This window comes from Barbatula barbatula (assembly GCF_947034865.1).
Source record: "Barbatula barbatula genome assembly, chromosome: 17".
NCBI classification, from domain to species: Eukaryota; Metazoa; Chordata; class Actinopteri; order Cypriniformes; family Nemacheilidae; genus Barbatula; species Barbatula barbatula.
In genome coordinates, this window is record NC_136780.1 from 14,478,414 (window position 1) to 14,503,165 (window position 24,752).

General features: G+C 39.0%; 1 protein-coding gene across 2 annotated transcripts; it reads left to right on the top strand.

Annotated features, from left to right (window-relative positions):
- Positions 1–1,414: 1,414 nt before the first annotated feature.
- mybpha (myosin binding protein Ha) lies at positions 1,415–22,981 on the top strand. Of its 2 annotated transcripts, XM_079477341.1 has the most exons (14): positions 1,416–1,604; positions 2,744–2,788; positions 3,905–3,970; positions 4,408–4,542; positions 5,226–5,393; positions 8,764–8,852; positions 9,494–9,689; positions 9,837–9,976; positions 11,303–11,462; positions 14,714–14,850; positions 18,014–18,200; positions 18,431–18,470; positions 21,296–21,337; positions 22,131–22,981. In XM_079477341.1, the coding sequence occupies exons 1-12, from the start codon at positions 1,427–1,429 to the stop codon at positions 18,457–18,459; spliced, it is 1,530 nt and encodes a 509-aa protein (XP_079333467.1). In that variant the 5' UTR covers positions 1,416–1,426; the 3' UTR covers positions 18,460–18,470; positions 21,296–21,337; positions 22,131–22,981. The 2 variants fall into 2 exon arrangements, with proteins under 2 accessions (XP_079333468.1, XP_079333467.1); XM_079477342.1 differs by lacking the exon at positions 2,744–2,788 and having other exon boundaries at positions 1,415–1,604.
- The last annotated feature ends 1,771 nt before the right edge of the window (positions 22,982–24,752 follow it).

Genomic DNA, 24,752 nt, shown 5'->3' on the forward strand with positions numbered 1-24,752 from the left:
CAGTTAAGAGAGTTGAAGCAAAACAGATCTGAAATGCCGACACAAATCTAAACGCAAAATACAATGCGATGATGTTGCCTAATGTTATTTGCGTGTGACGTCATTAAGTGCCATAGGCTCGCAAAATCCTCTGGGAAACATTGGTATTGTCCTAGTTTTGGTAAGATTACAGTGTTTGCTATACTCTGTCAGAGAATGTTCTGCTCAGAATGGCCAAGTCAGCAAACTAAGAGACAATTGAGTCAAGAGCAAGTGCCACTGCAAGTAGATGTGATAAATGATTCAAAAATGTAATCTCAACATCTGAAGACACATTATTCACACATGCGCACAAATGCTTCCTAAATGCAAATATATTTAAAAAAATGTGACTGCATTTTTTTTACATTTCAAACATTCAGTAAATATACGGACCCCCTCAAACCCCATGTCCCGTCGTGTCACATTGATGGTACTCAAAAAAATTTCCCAAAGTTGGCAGGACTGAAATGAATAGAAGAAAATCTAGAATTTGGGTCTATGAATCTGTTAAATTAAAATCAGTAATGAAATGTGACTTTAGGGTACAGGAGTGATACTGTATGTTTAGTTTTTTTAGATAGTGTCACTGGGCTATATTTTGAATAAGCTAGTTTTGTCTACAGATCTGGCAACCCTGGCCGTGCACATGCGGTGAATCTGCATATTTGAATTGTTTTGTATATGATGCGCATTTACTTGTTAGCAAACAAGCTAGAAGATGAGCATCTTCTTCAGGACAATTCTTTACAGCACTGGTTGCCAGACTCACTATTAAAACACATCTGAACCTTAACATCACGCTGCATTTACAAAGCTTATACAGAAGAGGGCGACAAACCTCAATCAAAATGAGAAAATTTTTGATTTGATTAGGAATAGCAAAGGTTGTTCTTATTAATAACTGAAATGTTAACGCTCTGTATGTTTAAGTTGCTTTGGATAACGTGTTTGCTAAATGAATAAATGTAAATGTATTATTATTACTTATAGTTAAACCATAGTAAACACAGATTAACTACCATGTCACCACACTGCTTTAACAATGGGATTTGTAGCAACGCTGATACTGAATTGACAAACAACTCCACCCAAAACACAAGGTTACTATGTGTTTACTATAATAAAATCATGGTTAATTTTCCAAAGGGAGAGAAAAGTCGTGTGGAATTAAGGGTCCAACATTTTTCAAGCATAAAATCTGTGTCATATAAAGTCAAGCAAAAGTCTTACTGTGACTCCCTGCTTCATATAATGGGGCAGGAACCTCTCTGAAGTTTAGGGTTGTGAGTTGATAAGTACAGTACACAATGTAATGGTGTCTATTTAAAGAGAAGGCGGAGTCCATGTTCAGAGCCCATATAAATTGGATGTCCCCAAAGACATAGCCCAGTAGAGTATTCCCACCATGCCAGCCAAACCAGCACCCATTAAAAAGTCAGCCAAGAAGGCTGTTGTTAAAGAGGAGAAGCCGGCAGAGCCTGCGCCCCAAGCTCCCCCCGCAGAAGCACCACCACCAGCAGAAGCACCACCAGCTGAACCTGCCCCAGCTGAGTCTACCCTACCAGAAGCACCTGCTCCTGAAGGTACTGAAGCAATGTTGAGCATACTGCATGCGCTCTATGATTATTGATACACATATAGTGTATGTCATTTCGATTTGATTTGATTACGTCTTAATGTTGTAACAGTTGTAGAAATAGTGTTTTAGTGGAGTCTGTGGTTATTGCTAAACATTTTTGTAAAATAAATATGAAATGGATGAAGCCCATAAGACTTCCAGGTGCAGCATTAACAATTTGCTTTATTACACTGTTATAAAAGGATCATAACTGTTTATGGGAGTGTTTTAAAGGGATAATGAACATATTCACCACTTGCTTAAGTTAAATGCCCTTCTGATTGGTCAATTACATGATTCATAACAGTGTTCAGTGTATCATTTACATCACATACAGTAGGAAACATATACTGATGTGCATTCAAATTTATGACCACCTACCCGCTAACATGTACCTAACATTTATTTAACATGTAACACTAGCTACTACTACCCCCGCTGCCAAGACGGCTGCTGACCATTGACATGTGACCCCCACTAGGGGTAAAGATAACAAAGTTAGGCATTATAATCGGCGTATTTTATTTATACGATTGTTATCGCCATGTCATCTATGTTGGTCAATTCTAACTAGCCTGTGCTTTCCGAATGTCTCTGACATGCCTGTGCCTTCATGAATATTGAACACAATATTTACATGATCTTTTGTTGTCTTCACTCTTAAAAATAAAGGTGCTAGAAAGTCCTCTTCACAGAGATACCACGTAAAAACCCTTCTTGGTTGCTTCTTCCTTTCTCGTCTTTCTATAATCTGTCTAACCATTTGAGGTTCTGTGAATGTTAATGGTTTTTTTTAGACACACACTCCGACAAAGTACCCATTTTAAGAGTGTAGGAAGCAGATGTTTTCACAGCTTGAGGGGAGAAACTACATCACGACACTTTAGTGTTCTGTCACTTGTTTCCATCTCATTCAGCTCACCTTTGCATCTGCCTTGTCGCTCGGGCTGCAATGCATTAAGGTAATTTGTGATTATTGCTTGAGTATTTACATGTAAAACTAACAGATAAACTAGCATGTAGCATTGTTAAGAAAAGTATTTCGAAGAGGACTAACGTTTTGAGCAGCAAAGAGCTAATAAAAGTGTAACCATCTACTCTCAGGCCCTGCTGAGGAAGCTCCTCCTCCCACTGATGCTCCAGCTGAGGGTAAAGCTCTTTTGGTTGATCACATAACCCTTTCTGCTTCTTTTTTACTCGTAGTGCATGAAAAATGCGACTTTTTAAAAACATATTTTAAAGGTTTTTTAGATGTGCACTTGAGTGGACTTTTTGTTGTTAAAGGGAACCCAGGGCAAAGAGGGATGTATGGCTTAATACATCGTGATAGCCTTACACTACTAGCACTTGTCATTAGAAACATCAAATATTGTAATTTCTTTGAACAAAACCTAAATGTAATACTCATTTTAACCTAAGGAGGCCGTCATGTTCTTTTTTGATTAGTTTTCAAACTGAAGACCGAAACATTTATAACTTCAGAAAATATGAGGTGCTTTTAGGAAAAAAAATTAAATAATCTAAAATAATGAAGAATATAAATATACTATTTGGTGTGTTTTCATACATTTTAATATTGTTGGTCAGAAACAATACAAACATACATATTTATAACCTAAAACATTGTGTATATATGCACAATGGTTTTAGCCATTATAAAATGCATTGACTGTTGCATTGTAGATGTTGAGATGTTGATTTACATCAGTAGCCTATTGTCTTCTCTCTCGAGGTCATTGGCTGACGGGGGCTAATATTCATGTGAGCTCTAATACAGAATGAATATCCAAACCGCAAGCATCTTATTATTGTGTTTATCGCATATTTTACTGTTATATATGGAAAACCTGTGTGTTTGGCTGTAGCGTTAAGAGAACGGGTTTAAGTTGCAACCATTTGACGTCACATATTTTGACGCAAAAAATGGCGGACTTATGAATACTGTGACAGTTACACTGTTTTTTTATTTCACATTTATGAAGTCAATGCCATTGTTAATATATAAAGCCATACATCTCTCTATACCCAAGGTTCCTTTTAACTGAGGAGATTCTCTGGTAAAGGGTTCAGTTCAGAGTTTGACTTTAGAATCTTTTTGATATTTACCCTTCAGAAAAAGAACCATTTATACTTCGGGATTACAATTTATTCACAGACAATTCAGTGTAATACGGGTTGTAAAATCTTAAAAGCCTTAAGATTAAATCATTCTGTAATACTTGAAATCATTTGAAAGATTTAATTATAATCCTAATATTCCTGCAGCTGCCCCTGCTGAACCTGCACCTGTAGAAGAACCGCCTAGAGCACCAACACCACCTCCTTCAGCAGGTAAGCATAACTCCAAGCATCCATCCATTATCTCTCCGTTCAAAGAAATCTCTCCATCTATCCAAATTCCATCCATACACGACACCTGACCTGTCCATTCATTTACCCAACTACATCCATCCATCCCTTAATTTATTCATTCTAACTCTCAACATTTATGCACCCATCTAATTCCATTTATCTGTCCAACCATTCAAATCAAATTTTTATAAAAGCAATTATCCCCATTTCAAAGTGATGTTTTCACTCAGGACTTGCTTCATGCATAACAATGCCTTCTATAGCTTATAGAGAATCACAGTAAACCAAGATTTCTTGAGGTTTATGGCTTTATAATCCACCAGTTTAATCTATAATTCATCAAATCCAATAAATTTGCCTTTCATAATACTTTAACATATATTACAGAAGTTATTTTGTCTCTACTGAATGTACAGTGCCCACAAGTGCTCCTCTAAACCTCACTGTGGAAGATGTCAATGACACCTCAGTCACTCTTAAATGGAGAACCCCCGAGACCATCGGAAAGGGTGGACTGGATGGATACACTGTGGAATACTGCAAGGAAGGATGTGCGTATATCTCCTCAATATTGCTGATAAGCTTGTTAGATCATGGCTGGTGTTTCAATCATCAAGCCTTCATTTTGAAACCAAACCATTCCGAACTATCAGATGTCACCAGAAAAGTAGGTTGTATGACTATCTGTTTTAGCACCTGTCTTAGAAGTGTCACCAGCAGACTGATTTATAACCAGCCCCAGTAAATCTCCCTATTAGGAAGAGATGCTTTCAACCAACTGTCACTCTATCTGTACACACCACATTTAGATGTGTGGATCTTAACTCACATCACCATGACATCATGTGTTTGTTTTAAAATTCTTATTAGATTTTCACAGCATCTTAGATTATTTTTGGTTCCTGTACAAAGGAATTTTGTTCTCAAACGCTAATGCTGGGTTCACACCAAACGCGAACAATCGCTTTCCATGCTCTTTAATACTTGTGGGAAAAGTTTGTTATTATACGCGAGCTGACAAATATATTCAACCTTCGGGGAAAACGAGAGTGGCTCTAGTTCGCAGTAATCGGGCCACCTGATACGCGTCATTCGCACCGTCTACCACGAGATTTCGTCTATACGCGTCTTTGCATTGACTTTATATGTAATTTACTCGCACAAAAGAATTAATTCGTGTTTTGGTGTGAACCCAGTGTTAGGTTTTAATCGTCTATCATTTTACACCATGCAGCTTCTGAATGGCTGGTCGCCAATGGCGAGCTCACCCCCTGCAACCGCCTTGTCATCAAGAACCTGACAACCGGGGACCTGCTTAACATCCGTGTGGTGGCCGTGAACGCCGGCGGCCAGAGCGAGCCTGCCACCCTGCCTCAGCCTGTTCTCATCCGAGAGATCTTGGGTGAGGGTTTACATCACCTATTCTACACTGACTACATTGTAGTTTACATTCCTGCATGTCAACTGGTAGAGGTCATGGAGGTCAGGAAACACGCATACTGACAAAATGTATGCCTTGATTTCATTGTAAGTCACTCTGGATGACAGCGTAAATGTAGATGTCATAAAAGAAAGTCCCGGCTAACGTAGCAAAACGTTGAAGCTCAGGTTACACCGCGTGTTCATCAGTGGATGGGCCACAGCCTGGTGCTACCTCTTTTCCCCTCAATGGTTTCAACAGCTGTGGGTATATAAATCCCATTTGCTTGTGCTGACAAGAGCTTTCATTAGCATTTAAATTACAAACATAAAGACCCGAGGCAAGGAATGCAATAGGAGCCTGCGGGCTGAGGACGGTTGTAAACACATATGTCGTCCTTCTAAATGTAGCGTGTTTATGAATATTTGTTTATTTTTATAAGCATATTTATCTGGCGAAAGGGTAGTTTGAAATGCGTTAGCTACCCTCGCCTAGCGTGACTTGTGTGACAGGTGCGGTATTTGTTTTTATTTGGTGTTTATGCACTTGACCCCTTTCATTGGTGGATCTGTTGTGGTCTCACTGCCCAACATGAAACTTGACTTGAATTATTGTTAAAACATAAAGAATTGAGTTTGGATTCCCGTTGTGATGTAAATGTATACATTAGATATTGTTTATTATCAACAGGAATTATGTGCCTGCAAGAATGAGTTAAAAATGAGTTACCCCACATTTTAAAACTTATGATGTTTTCATGGTTTGACCAAGATCAACATATATTACCATATCTATTGGTTTCAAATAACCCAATAGAGCTTCTGGACTCAAGTCATTATTGTTACTATGATGACTCTATGTTATAATTAGGCCAAACTGATTGACTATATGTTGCCATTATACTGAATCAAAGGGTCCGATGTGTTCATATCTTTGGGTTTAGCTTGTGAATGTTGTGAAGGATGGCAGCGATTCAAGACCTCATACAGGATTACATGTTCAACATCGCCTGTTAGAAGGTTTGAAAGAAGGGTTTCACACATACAAGCGCAGACGTTAGGGAAATCAGGTCTGGGGAGAATGTGACCTTCACAGTTGAACCGCGTCAGCAATCAGTGCTGCTTCACAGACACAAACAAGGTGCAAATAGTTTCCTTTAATAATGAATGAGTGTGGTGCTCAAGGTCCTGGGACATAACTGGGAAATGTAGTTATTAGGGAGGATTACAGTCCTGCTGAGCTGGATTTGGGATGCTGAGCTCTCTGCTTAGTGATAGTACCACAGTGTGCTCAGAGAGATCAGCCAAAATCGTAAGTTTTAGAAAGATGTCTCATTGGTGGCACAGTGCTATCTAGAGAAAGGTAGAGAGTTTAGTTTGGTAATAGTCTTTTTGAATAATATGATGAAAAATAAGATTCACTATGGTTATAATGAATCATGTCAGTCTTGACAATCGCCACATCCCATTTCTGTCAAAATCTTTTATTGATTGTATACACAGTTAAATTTGGGCTATGCTTGTATAAAAAGTATTACATGTATTCAAGAAACTAGTTACAAAAGCCGAGTCTCCTGTTCCCAAATGCTGGCCTTTAATATCAGCGATGTTGACCTGAAGAAATGTTTCACATAGATCTATTTTTGGATTACCTAAGTGGTTCTCAAACTGTGGCACCCTTATCACTAGTGGTACTCGAAGAGACCCCTAGTGGTACGTGACACGACAGGAAATGAATAACTCTATTGATTGATTTTGTGTTTTAAATACAAATTTAAAATGTTATGCATGATCGATAAATACGGAATACATCTCATTTAGCCCATGTGCCATTTTAATATAGTTGTATGAATTACTCTTTATATCATTGGTTGATGTAACTCAGGCGTGACAGGCAGAGGCAGCTCAAACACAGAGCTGGAGCAGACAGACACTTGAGACTCTCACTTCTGAAGAGCTGCGTTTATTTCTGAACTCGAACCACTGTTTAAACCCAAACATTTACTTTGTGTGTTTTTTCACTCACCCACATTTACTTTAAATGATTGTAACAAGATTCAAAAAGAGGAAGGAATGAGACAGGAACCAGCTAAAATTTAACATCTTTAATAAATAAATATAAATGTAAATAGACAGCTGGAAGCCCCCTCACTGGAGACTGCACACAAACCATAAATAAAAGCCAGGCCTGGTCCTCTCTTGCTGATGGTCTGGTTGCTCGTCCTCTTATGCTCCCGATCTACTCCATTATACGAGACCGGAGCGCATACAGCTGACTCCCGGCTCTCGTCCCGCCTACCTCACTACAGTGATGTTTTATTAACAACGTTCGGGAGGATATAATTATGTCCGGCTGGTTAGCAATCAGCAATCATGGCTTAAACCCTATACAGGCTTAAGCGAGCCAGATCATAAATAGTCAAGACTTCTTACATGTACCAGTCTTCAACACCCCTCTGCCTCCACAGCTCCTCCCCCCACTGCTCTGGGTTCGGGCCGTTTCCCGAGCTTGGGATACTCACCCTAGTGCTCCCCGGACACCACACCAAACATGCATTCCTTTCATACTTCTGCTTACCTTTATTATCTTTTTAGGTGACACCCGAGAGATTTCCAGGCCTCCTCCAAGGCATAATTGTTATAGTTTTTGTCCAGGAAAGTACTAAATGCATCATTAAATTGGTCCATCTTCAATGACTTTAATCGATATATTCTCCTCTGTCTTGTCAGTTAATTGCGCGCGGTCAAGAGAGAACTTCGTCTTCTTCTTCTTGGACGAGAGCACTTTGATGCATGCTTTGTGATTCAGTGCGCTGGCGTCCAATAGGGGAAACCCAATACGCATGCATCAAAGTTCACTCGTCCAAGAAGAAGACAAAGAAGAAGTGCTCTTGTGAATGTGAGCCATACACTGACAGTCTTCTGTGTTAAATATTCTTTCCACATTGTCTGTCTTTAATATAGGCTTGTAGTATTACTGCGAGTCCCCAGAAAGCAAATAAATACGCCATAGGAGTAATTTACAGAGCCATGTTTAAAGTGCACAACAAAAACGTGTTTTGTGTCTTATAAGTGTTTGAAATATCAGAATTAGAATATATTAGAATTGAAGGACGAGGTATATCTAATCATGAGGTAAGTAAAGATTATCAGCTCTACAATTAACTTAAAGGTGTTATGGTTTGAAAAGTTTGAGAACCACAAGATATGTTGCTATGGACTACATTTCCAAAATGTACCATTAATAAACAAACTGAAACAGTTAATTATATCCAATTTAAAGGATGTTATAATTAAGTCTTATAAAATAAACTTCCTATCCAATGTTCTCCTATAGATCTCATTTCTTTCAGATCGGCCCAAGATTCGTATGCCCCGTGCCCTGAGGTCAAAATACATGTCGCAAGTTGGAGCACAGATCAACCTTGTCATCCCGTTCATTGTAAGTCAAGTCTTTAATGCATATCTGAGATGATTAGATTGTAGGTTACACATCCTATAATCCTTTGTTACATTTACATTTAGTCATTTAGCAGACGCTTTTATCCAAAACGACTTACAAAGAGTTCAGGGAGAAATAAGCGATATGTCATACAGGAGCAATAAAACAACAGGTGCTAATACAAAGTTACTAGTTTCAACAAAAGCTAGACCACTGACCTGTTGAGAGAAAGAGATTTTTTTCTTCATTTGTCTGTCAAGTATTCACAGAAGAGAAGGATTTTTAATATTTTTTGAAGGTTGTGAGAGATGTGGTTGACCGGACCGAGTTAGGAAGAATGTTTCACCAGGAAGGAGTTGTGAAGGAGAATGAGCAGGAAAGCGATTAAATGCCCTTATGTGAAGGCAATACAAGATGCAGGTGGTTTGCTGAATGCAGGGTTCTTGATGGGGTGTAGAAGGGTGTTACAGGAAGCCGGTGCAGATCCAGTGATAGTCCTGTAGCCAAGCATCAGTGACTTGAATCTAATACGGGCTTCAACCGGTAGCCAGTGGAAGGAGATAAAAAGTGGTGTCACATGAGCTCTTTTGGGCTATTGGAAGACATCATATATTGCTAATCATATATATTCTGTTTTATAGGGCAAACCTAAACCTGTGATATCATGGACCAAAGACGGCCAGCCTTTGGATACAAAGAAGGTATACATCCGCAACAGTGACAAGGACAGCATACTCTTTATCCGCAAGGCAGAGAGAGATGATTCAGGCGTATACGAGATGACCGTGAAGGTCGACAGCTTTGAAGACAAGACTACCCTCGTAATTCAGATCGTCGGTGAGGCGCAGCGTGATCCAGAGACCTTTCATTTCAGTGCAGTCTCCTTTTGTTTACTTCCCATTTCGACTCTCAGTCCACTGGCACTGTGTCAAATGACCTGTGCTTAGACTAGATTCATTTTAACGGTTGGACATCTATGTGTAGATCTGCCTGGACCTCCTGCCTCAGCCAAACTGGTTGACACCTGGGGCTTCAATGCAGCTTTGGAATGGACCCCTCCAAAAGACAATGGCAACACTGACATCACGGGATACACCGTTCAGAAGGCAGACAAGAAAACTGGAGTAAGTGATCCGTTGATTCCGGATTGCTGGTGTAAAAATGTATCAAAATGTTGAATTTTTTGGAGTACACTGTAGAAAATATCTTAAAGGGATGGATCACCCAAAAATTCAAATTGTCATCTTTTAATCACCCTCATGGAAAACAAAAGAAGATATTTTGAGAAATATCTTAGTACTTTATGTCCATACGATGGAAGTCAATGGGGTCAGTATTGTTATTCTGCAAAATATAATCTTTTGTGTTATTACGAAAGAAAGACATACAGGTTTGAAATGACATTAGGATGAGAAAATGATGAAGGAATTTAAATTTTTGATGGAACTATCCCATTAAATTCGAAATTCAGATGGTTTTCTGAAAGTGTGCGCTAGACACCTTTGGGCAGATGAGCCATTGTTCTGACACTCAAATGAGATCACTTAACACTGTGATAACTACCAGCAGGAGCAGCAGGCACTTCTTTGGGGCCCTTGTTTTGGGCAAAGCTTTATTTAGACACTTGCCAAGTCAATCTCGAGCAAGTCCTGAGAGTCTGTATATGGACACCACACTCGTCTATCTATAAGCTTGTATCCGGGTGTCGGAGGTCTCGGTGAGCGCTGACAGACAGAGAGATGTTTGCAATGACAGCTCATCATTCAGAGACTATCACGATGAGTAATCAAAATACTAAACGGCCGGCCTGATCACGAGTTTCCGAATGTTTGTGGTACATAAAAACTTAGTGTTAAAGGATCTGAATTGAATAGTCACAACTTGTTCTCAATATTTGGCACCTGTTGTAGACATGGTTTTGTTTACGACGCGTTTATTAGATGGAACCCACCAGAGGTGTATTTTTAGGTCTTAAACCTCATTTAGTGACACATATTATCCTGTTCATCATATTTAACCATATTTAATTCAGCAAGAATGTTGCACTTGCTGATAGTTTGGTTGAATGGCACGCACTGTCGGTTTAGTGTGTGATTAACACTGGTTTAACGCATTTGCTCCACATTGGAACACACATATCTAAATGTACTATTTGTAATATACATCAATTTCACAGAATAGTGTCTTTCAAGTAAGATTTATTAAAAACTTTATTTAAAGTCACATTACTTTTTCAGCATGTTTATCACCTTAACTTTGATTCTAGATTGTAAGGAAATAATAATAAGGTTTCTGCACTCAATTACTTGACCAATTGCTGAAAAATAGCTTTGTTGTATTTATTTCTATTCGCTTTATAAATACTCAGATCTCTATTAAAATGTGTATTAGTAAAATGGAGAGTGTTGAAGGGGACAGATTAGTTTTTACAGTATTGCTGTTTTTAACAGGACTGGTTCACGGTTCTAGAGCACTTCCACAGGCTCAACGCCACGGTCACTGACCTTGTGATGGGAAATTCATACAGCTTTAGAGTTTTCACTGAAAACACGGTCGGAAGGAGCGAAAGCGCTGCCGTCACGAAAAACATTGCTCATATTCAGAAAACAGGTGAGGTCATGTCGCTTATTTTGTTTTTTCCGTTTATCGCATGGGCATGTGAAGTTGTTAACAATATTTCAGCAGAATGGATCATGTATATACACAATGTGCTTGAGATAATGAGATTTTTACATGAAAAAACTAAGTTTTTTGGACCACATAGCAACAACTGAACACCTCTGTGTACAAGGTCATGGGTTGAAATCGCCAGTGAACACGCATACTGATAATATGTGCCCCACAAATTATGTAAGTCACTTTGGATGAAAGTGGCAGTCAAATGGCTTTTTTGTGCGATTTGATTGGATGTATAAAAACACTAACAAAGTTGCATTTTGAAATGGAACTGATAGCAGACTGACAGTTGAAGGGGAGGAGTCAACGGATGCTCCGCCCAAGCCATCTAACTCACGTCATTTGAGATGGATAGTCACAAGAGGGCGAAGTGCATTTTCAGATTTGAATTTTAGATTATGAGGACACATGAATTTTAAAAAGAGAATGGCCCACAAATTGGAAAGCTATTAACAATAAACGCTGCAATATTTCATGAAAAAATAGGAATTGTCCTTTTTTATTTCACTGGTACTTTAAACACATCAGGTTGTTTTTTTCCACTAGACAAATACCTAGATTTACATTCGCATCAATAATGCAAGCATTTCCAATAATAAGAGTAATTTTTTTACATGACATGAGCATACCTGTCAAGTATCCCGTTTTGGCCGGGAAAGTCCCGTATTTTACCTTACTATCCCGTTAAAATATGTTCCCCTATTTCTCCCGTATTTTAAATATTTCTATAAAAAAGAAAAACACTGGGCGCAAAACAGTTAAGCGGAAATCCCGCCCTGTAGCTAATTTCATTGGTTAGGCTTACAATGACAGGTAGGTTTAGGGATCAGTGTTTGGTGTAGGCCAGGGTTCCTCAATTAGTTTTCACCAAGGGCCAAATTCTACTAACAATAGCAAGTCAAGGGCCACCGACTATAATTTGATAACTACAATGTTTGTTCTGCTATTATTAATATTATTGTCATTATTATTATTATTTATTTATTTTACAGTTGTTTATTTGTTTTAAAAAAATCATCACAATATAAATATGTTTTTTATTAGTTCTATTTCCTCAGTTTTGATCAAACAGTAACAATATATTCACAAACTTTTTTCAGCACACGACGAGCTCGGAAACGACGATGTGGCAGACTCGAGCTCTCGCGAATAAAGTTTACCAGCCTCGTGACTGCATCCATCGTCTCTTTCATTTTTCAACACCGATTTATGAAGCTAGTGCTTATCATGCCTTTTTAAAGAACTCCGTTAGTTCGTTAAAAAGTATTTCACCGGTTGTGCGCCCATGCATCGGCAGCAAACAAAGCAGCTCTTCACGGAAATCCTTCCCATAAAAAAATCGGACAAACACCGCTGTGCAATGTCGGTTAAGTTCGCGAGACGAGTCTATTGCGAGTGATATGGCTTCTGCTTTCTTTATGTCTTATAACAGATTAGACAGGCACTCACCCGCCAATGGCTCCACTCTTCTTGTTGCTGTGCAATCAGATAATGGAACCTGCTCCGTTACCATTTTCTTTATTTTCGCGTCGTGATTTAGAAGTCACGTTGTCAGTTGCACAGGTTTTAATTAATTCGGCGTCAGTGAACGGTTTTTTGGCCTTTGCCAGGTTCCAAGCCACACGTAAGAATGCTGCGGTTACAGGCTTTCAGAATGTTCCGGATAACTGCATTTGAAATTTCTGCGCAATGCCCCGAAATGCCGTTTCAAGTTATCATTCTTGCAGACCGCCACGGTCTTGTGCATTATAAACACGTTGGCTTTGCATTGTGGTGGTCAGGCAAAATAAAACAAAACTGTTAAGTCCATTCGCTTTTAAATATTCTGTGTCTACCTTTCTCTTTTTTACAATCGCCATGATTTCGCTGTCAACCCTTGTCACTAGCTGTCAATGAACCTGCGCCGTTTGCATTTTCGCGCCAGCATTGTGATTGGCTGATGGAGTACCGCGAGAGCTATGTGAGATCAGAGTGCTTCGTGTGTTTTCGTGCGGTGATGTCATGCCAACCCAAATGAAACTGAATACACTTTTATTGCATCAAGCGGGCCAAAAAAAATCATTTGCGGGCCGGATGTGGCCCGCGGGCCGCCTATTGAAGAGCCCTGGTGTAGGCAATCAGTACTGTGAATCACATGACCAATAAAATCTTTAGAATCGGTTGCAGGGCGGGATTTTCCCGCAAAGTAGTTTGGGGGGGAAAAAAAGTTGCGGGAAGAAGAACAGCAGCATCCCGAGGATGGACAAACATATCCATAAATGTAAATGGCAAAATAAAAATCCTTCCTTAGTGGTGTTTAAAATTTAATTGAGGGATCACTTTGCTTCTTTGAAACTCCTGAAAGATTCCAGTGATAATATTTACTCACTAAGATGTATTAAAATATTTGTCATTATAATTTGTTAAGCTTCCATGTTACTTTATTTTAAGAATATTTGAAGACTGAGGACAATATATGAATGTGAACAACTTTGACATGCCTTAAGGACTGCAATGTCTACGCTTAATTTATTTTATTTAAATTATTTGTATTTACTTTTTTGTATTTGTTCTACTTAACTGTGTTAACTATGTTCTGGACTTAAGTCTACCAACGAGAGATTTTGTAAATTGTGTTTTGTAAAGAATTGTGCCATAATAAAATACATTAAAGCAAACAATGAGAGACGGGTGGGTGGGATGTTGGTTATAAAATTTTCCTTATTTTAAAATCTCAATGTTGACAGGTATGCATGAGAACACCACTTTGCTCCCATTTACATGGAAGTTTTATTAAGTCTGATTATTTGCTACAATACAAAGTACAAACGATGCTCTCGGGTACAGTAGGTGTGCGTTACTGGCTAACGTTTTAATAGATTCACGTCAATCTCGTCAAGTGAAAAACACTGCTATGTGGACATAGGTCTATTTGATGTTTATTCTGTGGAAAATGTCTCCGTAACGGTGGTATACACACTGCGTTTGCAGAGACTACTGACAACAAGTTGTGGTGAATGTAAAACTTCAGACTATCAATTTGCGGTAAAGGTGCGTGACAGGAGATTGTTCTGAGTTTGAGTTCTCTAAAAAATAAATTTGTACAGAAATGATTGTCTTGTATATAGCAACGTAACTGCATATTATAGCTATACCCTTTGCACAACTGTCGGTCCTGGCTGAAGTTGATGTTCCCTGTCCTGCAGGTATTGTTTACAAGCCACCGGAGTACAAGGAACATGATTTCAGCGAGGCTCCCAAGTTCACAGCCCCCCTCAGTGACAGGGCAGCAACTGTGGGCTACACCACAAAACTACTGTGTGCGGTTCGAGGCACACCAAAGGTACAGATGATGTTTTTACATGCTTTTTGTTAATGCGTACAAACTATATAAATAGCAAAATAATAATTTATGAATACGTGTCATGTGATGGCTAAGAGGAACGCTCACAATGACTTTCCAGCAACCGAAGTCATTCATTTTCAAGTGATTTAGATTAACAGAGCCAAGCAAAAGATCAAGAATGCAGTGTTCCAACTACTCCAACCATCGTCATTGTTAAAATTTATATTTGCCATTATAGCAAAGCTTTCAATATTATCTGTTGTTGATCACAAAGAATTTCCAGCTTGCATCTTTGGAGTCCCAGACATTGCCAATGTGCTACAAATATACCTCTTGAAGAAGCGATCGTCGTAATCTAACAACAGCTGTTGATAATCCAACAATGCCATCAACAGATCTAGACGTCCTTGGGTTTGAGCTAAATACATAGACAGCTTATGTATTCCCATAAATCTGAAGTACAAGTGCTGTAGTCATAAAGTTGAGAAAGTACAGCTCCACTGGCTGTTTTGCTGACCACTGAAGCCAGCTGGTAGATAGTCATGCATGGACTGCGTTGGCTTGTCATTCCCAAGGAGAGCAATGGAGACTCAAGTTTCGAGAACAGCTGAGATACATGCAAATCTAGGCTGAATACAGGTCCTGATGTAGGATCTGCATTCTAGGACAGCTAGTAATCCCTTCTTATTAAAGCTTGTTATGTGGGTCCTCTATCCATCTGATGGTAACAAGGCTGACGTGTCGAGTGATACGAGTATGAAAGCACTGGGATGTTTCAATGTTTATGTACACAGGTCAGTGTCACTGCCTTTCAGGCCAGAGAATGTAAGCAAGCAGTGTTTTTAAAACAGTTTCTGTATTTTCTCTCGCTTCAAGAACACTTGGAAAACCATTCAGTAGAACGTGCAATATTGCTTCACTGAAGCATGGCCTAAGCAATTTGATAAAACATTACCGTATTAATACCGACTTCCAAACCTGTTTCCAAACTTTCGTTCTTCAGCAGAACACAAAATAAGTTATTTTGATAAACTGTGGTAACCAAACAACATTTCATAAAAAATCTTATTTTCTGTTCCACATAGAAAAGAGTAAATACATGGTGAACTTTCCCTTAAAGTAGGCAGAAATTCATGGATGTCTGAAATTGTACATGGGCCACTTTCCATTTGGCAATAACACAAACTGTCTTCAGCCTGTTAGATGCAGATGAAAACTTTCAACCTTTAAAACCACCACAACGTTTCTCTTAGAAAGATATCATGGTCATAAGGATTTCTTCAACAGGCTGAGTATTTTTAGATACTTCTGCCCATTAACAAGTAATGCAAATGGTATTCTCATGCACATTTGATATTGCTAATGAGGTCAACTACAATTTAACTGGATAGGAGAATACTTTGGTGGACATGATTTATATAAAATTCTACGAGAAGAATAAGTGTATTGATTGTGCAATGAAAAAATATCTCTGATTTAGTCTGTTACGTTCATCTATTTCGCTCAAATGCATACAGTAGCTATCACAGATAGAGGGATTGGTGTTGTTGTTAACAGCTACTGTGACTATTGTATAGTCCAAAGTCCAAAATTATTTAGAATAAGAGCCAGTGAGTACTTAGAAAATCGAAGTGGTACCGTTTACATCACTGTCAAAAAATAAAATACAGAGAAATACGCCACTGACAAACAGATGCCATTTAGTGGAGTAAGATCTGAACTCACAAGATGAACTCACAACCTTGTGCTAAGGCAAAAAATATTCCTCTGAGCCACATGCTAACTTAGAAGGCTGAACCCCCCCAAGACTGAAATCCTAGAATCGCCCCTTACCTAAACCTGCCCAAAACTACTCCCTGACAATTGAGCTGGTGATCACAGTACCTCTGGACACTTTTGACCCACATGTTAATGATGGCGTTTTGGACCCTTTGAGTTTAACTGGTTAAAGCGAGAAGAAATTTTGCACCTGATTGATGCCATCTGTGTAGACACCACCCCCATAGGAGCTATCAACGGCAGGGTTCTCTAATTCCTAAAGATTAGTCAGGATTCATTTGGGTATCACTGGTAGTCCAGCATCATCAGGTTACTGCAAACAGAATCCTAAAATGCTTCTTTAAACATGACCTAAGCAATACCGTATCATGCCATTCCAGTTGATGGAGGTTGAGTAGGCAGAAATTGTGAGACTGAGACGTGTGAAATTTTAAATAAAGCACTATGATTCCTGTCAGTGTGTCAGAGATAAATTCAGCGAGGCCAGAGGGTCATTAGCACTGCAGTTTAGAATCCTTTGAGTTATAGCAGTTGACAACATTACTGTTGATGTTTAAAATGTGTTGTGGTTTGAAATCAATGAATGAATTACGCTTTCTTTTATCAGGGTCATACGATTCGTAAATATCTTTGTTTAAACAAAAATACAAATCAGTAATTGACAATGTGTGTTGAAAACGATCTTTCCTTACTTGGATTCGTTTATAATAGTAGAATTTTGATAGTTCAACCAGCATCATAAACAACTCTACAAGTACTTGCAATTCTATGATTAAAACACAGATGGCGATAGAGGCACCAACCTGATATCACAGGAGTTCATAATTATTTCATAAAAATGTCAAAATGATTTCATATGACTTCATACTGATGAGACACCTCATAAGATAGTTGTGAATTGCCATGAGTTTGTGTTGGTGTTCTTAACATCGTTTATTATTTTACTTTATTATATCTTCAATGTTTACAATCGTTTGAAATCTGATATTTTCCCCCGTGTACCAGAACAGAGTTTTTAAAGAATATCCTTTGGTGACTTTTTTACAAACTAAAAGTAAACGAGGACTGAGACTGTCAAATTACGAAACATTCTCTGAAAATATGATATACAGTAACTGTTAAAGAATGATACAGTGAAAGTATGATCAATAGCTGTTGAACTGTGATTTGCTCACTGATAATCCTGCCCTCTAGTGTTTTGTTACCCGCTATAACTTAATCAGTCTTATTTGTAAACAAACTATTCAAACTAGTTTGAGAAAAATACTTCCTTATCTACAGTTTGAAGTGCATGTATAGTAGATGCATTACTAGTGACTGTTATCTTTGGTTACATCCGTTAAAAAACGACCCACTTTGTTTATCTGTTCTCTGTCTGCAGCCTAAGATCGAGTGGCTGAAGAATCAGATGGTTATAGGGGACGATCCCAAATTCAGGCAGATCAACAGCCAGGGAGTTTGCTCACTAGAAATTCGCAAACCGTCATGCTTTGATGGCGGAGTCTACACCTGCAGGGCCAAGAATGCTCTGGGTGAAGCTACAGTGGCCTGCAAGCTGGAGGTCAAAAGTAAGTACAGGATCATTTTCTCTGTGACTGTAACCAATGCTACTGAATGCATTTTCAGCTGATTGTTGAGACAGTGATCCTTTGAGGTGTTTATCCTGTAGTGGAACTGCAAGTAAGCGTTCTGCATGCTGAGCTGCTGTAAAATGTCATGTATGTAATGAATAATGTGTATGAATGTATACATGAAGGCATTTGCTGAGATGTAGTCAGTTACACTTTTCTTTCACCAGAGGTGATCGTTCAAGAAGAGAAGAAATAAACAGGTGACAGGTCAGTAAACAATTCTGTTTCAATTCAACGTATAAATTATGCAAAGTCATAAACTGTATATTTTGCAAATGTGTTTTATATAATTTGTATTGTGATTTGTATTCGGTTTCCTTTCTTTGTGTTTTGCGGTGAGACATGATCTGAATTAACAAATTGATAAAGATTCACTTATTTTCGGACACATCTATTGATAAAGTTATATAATCAGGTCACACCTGAGATTATGGTCTATCCTCGCTATTAACTAACTATCAACAACAACTTTTGCCTTAATAAACTCCTACTTAATGTTTGTAAGGTCGTTTTTAGGTTTAGGTATTGGGTAGCATTATGAGATGTCAAATACGGTTGCCGGGTCGAATCTCAGTGCCAGCAGGTCATGACTGAAGGGCCCTTGAGCAAGGCACCTTACCCCTGATTGCTCTGCAGTAATGTACCACTGTAAATAAAAAAACTACTTGTAAGTCGCTTTGGATAAAAGCGTCTGCCAAATGAATAAATGTAAATGTAAATAAAGTAATTCAGAATAAGGCATTAATATGTGCTTTGTACATACTTTTCCCTTCAGCATATTTTGTGATGTTTTTTGTATCACAGTATCTGATATGCGATGTCAGCTGTGTCCACTTACGGGACCGCCATACATGGAGGCCGATGCAAACTGTGAGAATGTAGCCGCTCTCACTAAAAGAGGCCAACGGGTCTCATAATGGCTATGTTGTGCTAAAAATTAAACTGTGACATAGCGGGCAATGACCACATTGGCACATTACCAAGAACAGAAATCCGCCCTTTACCAGTGTTGGCACTTGCGATCAAAAAGTTGCATTTGTTACAAATACAAGCAACACATAAAACAACTGTAGGAGGTTATTTAAAAAAATCTTTTGAAGGTTTCATTTGTTGACATCACTTAACTTCATTATGCTATTGTTTTAGTGAATTTTGTTTAGTTTGAACTCCGGAAAGGTTTTGATAGCAGCTTCAATTCACTCTTAAAGTCACTGTGAAATCAAAAAGAAAAGTCCTAAGTGTTTTACACAGTGTTGTGGTGATTATTATAATGGATTTAACTGCGTACATTATGGTGTACAGTGGACCTAATGATCGATGAGAATGACAGACAGCAATTAAAAACACAAGGCTTTTAATGTGGAAAATTTGGCACATTTACTAAAAAGAACAGCCCATCAATGTTGTGGGATCGTAACACGTGGAAACGGTGGTTATATATTCATGTGAAGTCAAAAAAACTAAAGGAGAAAACAAACTATAGTCACATAATGAGATAAATAAATCTCCCCAACAAAGTAGAGGGCCACTTCGCCTGTGTTATATTGGAGTCTTGAGACAGACCAAACATGCATGAGCATCGCAGAGATCGACATTGAGGAGGTTTGACTGGGCATAGAATACATGTTTATTCAATTAAGCAAAGTTTTATGTTTTGACATCAACCTACCAGTTTATTCTTATTATTATTCCTTTGAAGAATGCCCACGTCTGTCATATTGACTGAAAAAGACTTCTCTGTTGATAGCCCCTTGAAAATAACATTTGAGCCTGACACATAAATCCGGGCCCGGTCCTCTCTCGTCATACACTCCTGTCGCTCCTCTCTAAAGCTTCCTGAGCTCCTCCGTGAGAGATTCGAGACCGGTGCACGCACAGCTGACACTCATTATCACTCCCGTGACCGGCCTCGCACCTATCCCTCACGGCTCTCGTCCCGCCCTACTCGCCGCATTGAAATTGTTTTCTTTTCAATATTTGAGGTCTGAAAAAATACAGATCAGCTTTTCTGTTACTTGTTACCTGTTTCTCCAGTTTTAATTTTCTGTAAATAAATGGAAATAGAAACAATATTTTAGTTTGAAATATTCTTTTTTACAGAATAAAAATACTGTCACATCCGTCCTGTCTTCGTTAACCACGCCCCCCACACCAGAGCCACCTCCCCGCTACACTCACTCACAATCACAGACTTTTAACCCCAGGACTACATTTCCCATCATGCACAGCACCCCTCTGACCCCACACCGGACGCTCGTCATTATACTCCACCTGAGCCCCATCCCATGGACTCTATATAAACTCAGCCTTTTTTCATGTTATTTTTAAGGTCTAGTTGTAATCTGGTCAAGTCTATGCTCTGTCTTTGACTCGCTTGTGGTATCGTGCACCAGCCTATTCTGTGGATGTTATTTGTTGGATTATGTTTGCCTGTGAATCCCTTGGATGTTTGCTCAAAAAAATACCTAAACCGTACTCAGTTTGCTTGGACTCATTAAATTCACCCTTCCACTTTAGCTCTCTGTGTGGCATCGTTCCTCATCTGACCATATTGTTACACATACCGTCATTTTCACCTGTCTGATCAAAAATGACACTGTAACATCATTAAGAGCTTTAACTTGGCAAATGACCATGGTATAAGCGGGATAATCCACAGCTAGCTGTGCGTTAAAGGATATTAATGCACTGCACAGAGGCTGTCTGGCTGTGGATTATCCCTTATTTATAACCAGACCTTGTTTAAGGGGGAAAATTCATCATCAGTATCAAAATGGATCTCAGAGAATTTAAGAATTCTGATATTTCCAAAGAAAATGTTATTGGTGCTTGTACAAACCTCACCGCCATAAACATAAGTGTCTAAAGGACTTTCACTTTCAGATGTTCTATTGACTATTACTAGGTGGTTGTTTATTGTGCTACCCTTTGTGAGGGTCTTTTTCAATGTAAAACCGATTTTAAATTTGTGTCATAGTTTCTTTTAAAGATAAGTGTTATGGTTTCATACGGTGGTTTTATGTCTCTTTCAGTTCCTGTCGCGCAGCAGAAAGCAAGACCTTAGATATAAAAAGGTGAGCAAACTTGATCTATAGTACAAAGCCTCTTTGTTTCTTATCTGTTTTTATGCAAATTTTGTTATTGTAAAAAGTGAGTTATTGGTTAAAGTATGTGATATACAGTACTGCTGACAAATGAAGAGCATGACCAGTAATTTATCATATGCCGGCTAGCAATGCTCGTTGGTTCAAGAGTAAGCTAGAAAAGAACAAATGTTACAAGTAGAAAACAGCCAACGCTCATGTTCTATAAAGTGAGATTGACCACAACATGCTTTGTTCAACCACAACATGGCCCAGTTTCGTAGACAAGGCTTAAGACTGGTCCCAGACTAAAATTAATGTTAACTAAAATTATAAAACTGTCAGTTCTGGTGCTCGATTCTGATTGGCTGAGCCGAGTTCTATAATGGGTGACTTTATATTGCATAGCATATTATAACCTAAATAAACCTTAATTTACTTTATTTTATGAAACCTTGCTACACATATGGAATAACCCTTTTATAAAAGCAATAAGCCCCACGAAGCAAGCTAAGGGCGTTGTGGCACGAAGCGGAGTCGGCTTCTTAGGGCTTATTGCTTTAATAACTTCCCCTGACATATTTTAAAATATATCAGTGTCATTGTCTTGGTATAGATGTTTTTTCTAAATAATCTTTGTATAAGCGACTTAAATATCTTAATTTAACGGAATAGTCCTTGCTTAAGGTAAGCCTCGTCTGTAAAACCGGGCCCATGTGTTTAGGCATCCTAGTTAATGGAGTTTTCCATTTTTCTGACACTTTCCACTTCTCTTCTGTTCCAGATGTTTACAGTGGTGCTGGAAGATGAGCTGAAGTGTGTAAAATAATCGAGCCTCATCCTCGTTTCTGTGATTACTCCTTTTAATAAAATATAAGAAACATTTCAAAATTACTTTTATGGGTTTTAACACTTATTGAGTGCTAACAGGAGAAGTTTGGTTATATACTGTATCATTTTGTATTGTTGGCTTGTCGCAATATTTAAAACATTTCGTTTAGTTAAAAATACCCTTGTTGTAACTTAAATGATATTGCACAAGTGGAGAGGAATTTGTTGCTTGCTCTATAAATTGTATTTTGTCTCTGGATAAACTGCATCACTTGTTAAAGATAAAGTTTAGAGTCAGGGCTGTTTTGAACAGCAGTCACAGATCTATTTCTGCTATGTGAATGACACAGAAGGGTTTTAAATTTAGGATTTGTGGTCATTTGTTCTTGATCAGAAGGTTTTACAGAGAGAGGGGAACACGATTTACATCTGCATTTACAGTTTAATGCATACTATCTCACATGAGACATCATCATTTCCAGACTAAAGTTCTTCTTAACCACAGTGTCACAATCCAAAAAGCAGCAGACTATTGTTTCTGCCCATGAGTCAGCTTGCAACTCATCTTGAGTTTTGACATTTGACATCCTTGCTTTGCTGTTGGGTTCCTACGTAAAAAACCCACCCCAGCTGTGGTTGCAGGATGTAGGTATACCACATGTCAGATGAGCAGAGTGTTACTAAGAAACAAAAATGACTAATATTGATAACTTACTCATAAACAATTCAACCATGCAACATCTCTGAGAACAGAAACAGTATATTGCAAATATTTCAGTAATAAAGGCAAAATTTTAATATGTCTAACATGTTGTCTTTTCTAACGACTAGCTTTACTGCAACAAAATCATTTAGTCACTGTGTTGTGAATACTAAAGACAGAACTGTCTTTCCAAACTTAATGACTTTCTGAAATCGATAAAAAACTGAAATATGTTTGTCTGTTATGGGACTGCACTGGCTTCTGCTTAAAACATTGTTCGTGTGGTTCAGGTCATCAAAGTGATGAAGCAGCATTCTATCAATTTCCTTTTTTCTCATTTTTTCATTACCAGTTGTTGATTACGTGTATTCCACTTCACACAAGACAGTTTCTTCTGAACACAAACAGTGCCTCTACAATCATAAGATACATTCATCCAAAAAACACAATAAACACCATGAGCCGGTTTCACCAGCTGGAAGTAAAAAAAATATGTGTAAGTCCAACGTTGGGCCTTGTGATAAATATTTACACCTGTTGAACCATCTAAAACAGATATCCGCTATGGAGATACCACTAGACCATGCCCAGGAAGAGGCGACACCTCTATCAGAATGGACTCTAATTCCAATGGGACATCGAAGGCCCATGGAAGAATATGCCAGCGCGATAGCCTCAACTATCCATTCAGACAGTCTATGCTTCGAGACCGGGGACCCTTTGGTGCGGTCACCGGAGCAAACAAAAAGCTGTTCCAGCCGGCTGAAGGGGGTCTTTAAATCTTTAAAGCTCTGACTAGACAGAGCAGGTTCAGCACCGGGTCCTGCTCGGAGGAGGGGAGCGCAGAGAGCGTCACTACCTGTGCTCTGAAAGGTGTAGACAGCACCTTAGGTACATAGCCAAGCCTTGGTTTGAGGACTGCCGTGGAGTCGTTATGCCCAAATTCAAGACAGGAGGGGCTCACAGAGAGCGCCTGTAGGTCGACCGCACACTTTACTAATGCTAGAGCTAGAAGCGTAAAAGGAATGGAGGTCCACAGATTGCAGAGGCTAAGGAAGAACTCTTCAGAGCTCTCAGGACCGTGGACATATCCCATGTGGGAGTGGTAAGGGGCGAGGGGGGCGTAGCCACCTGGAGCCCTTCAAAAAAACGAGCGATCAAGTCGTTCTTGCCCACTCCTTTGCCTGCAATGGGGGCAAGGAATGCTGAAATGGCTGCCACATAGACCTTAAGCATAGAAGGGGAACAGCCCTTATCCAGCAACTCTTGTAAGAAGGACAATATTAACGACATATCCCAGGACACTGGCTCTGCGCCGCGTGCTGTACGGAGAAGATGGACCATTTGAGCGTATAGAGTCACAAGTTCTGCCACAGTGGGGCTATGAACAACAGCATGTGCGCCTGTTCTCAGATCCTCCTGATTGTCTGCTGTCGGAGAGCGATCGGGGGAAAAGCATAGAGTAGCCGGTTGGGCCAATTGTGGGGAAAGGCTTCCCTCCCCTTCGAGAAATAAATTGGGCAATGAGTATTGTCTTCTGAGGCAAAAAAGGTCGACCTCTGCCTTGCCGAAGATTTCCCAGATTTGCTGAACCAACCTGGGGGAGCGTCCATTCCTCTAAAGGGACATTGCTCTGAAATAACATATATGCTCCCTAGTTCAACCTGTACATGCTCCCAATGAGCCAAATAATGAGAAATAACCAAATTGCTTACCACAGCTATGCAGATGACACACAGATATACTTAGCCCTATTGCCGATTACAGCCCCATTGACTCCCTGCCCAAATGCATTGATGAAATAAAAGTTGTATGTGCCAAAACTTTCTTCAGTTAAACAAAGACAAAACTGAAGTCATTGCGTTTGGAAAT

Coding starts and splice junctions, on each gene's coding strand:
- mybpha (XM_079477341.1), top strand. CDS start 1,427: ATGCCAGCCAAACCAGCACCCATTAAAAAGTCAGCCAAGAAGGCTGTT. Junction 8,853..9,493: donor ACCTTGTCATCCCGTTCATT/GTAAGTCAAGTC, acceptor TCTGTTTTATAG/GGCAAACCTAAACCTGTGAT. Junction 18,201..18,430: donor CTGCAAGCTGGAGGTCAAAA/GTAAGTACAGGA, acceptor TTCTTTCACCAG/AGGTGATCGTTCAAGAAGAG.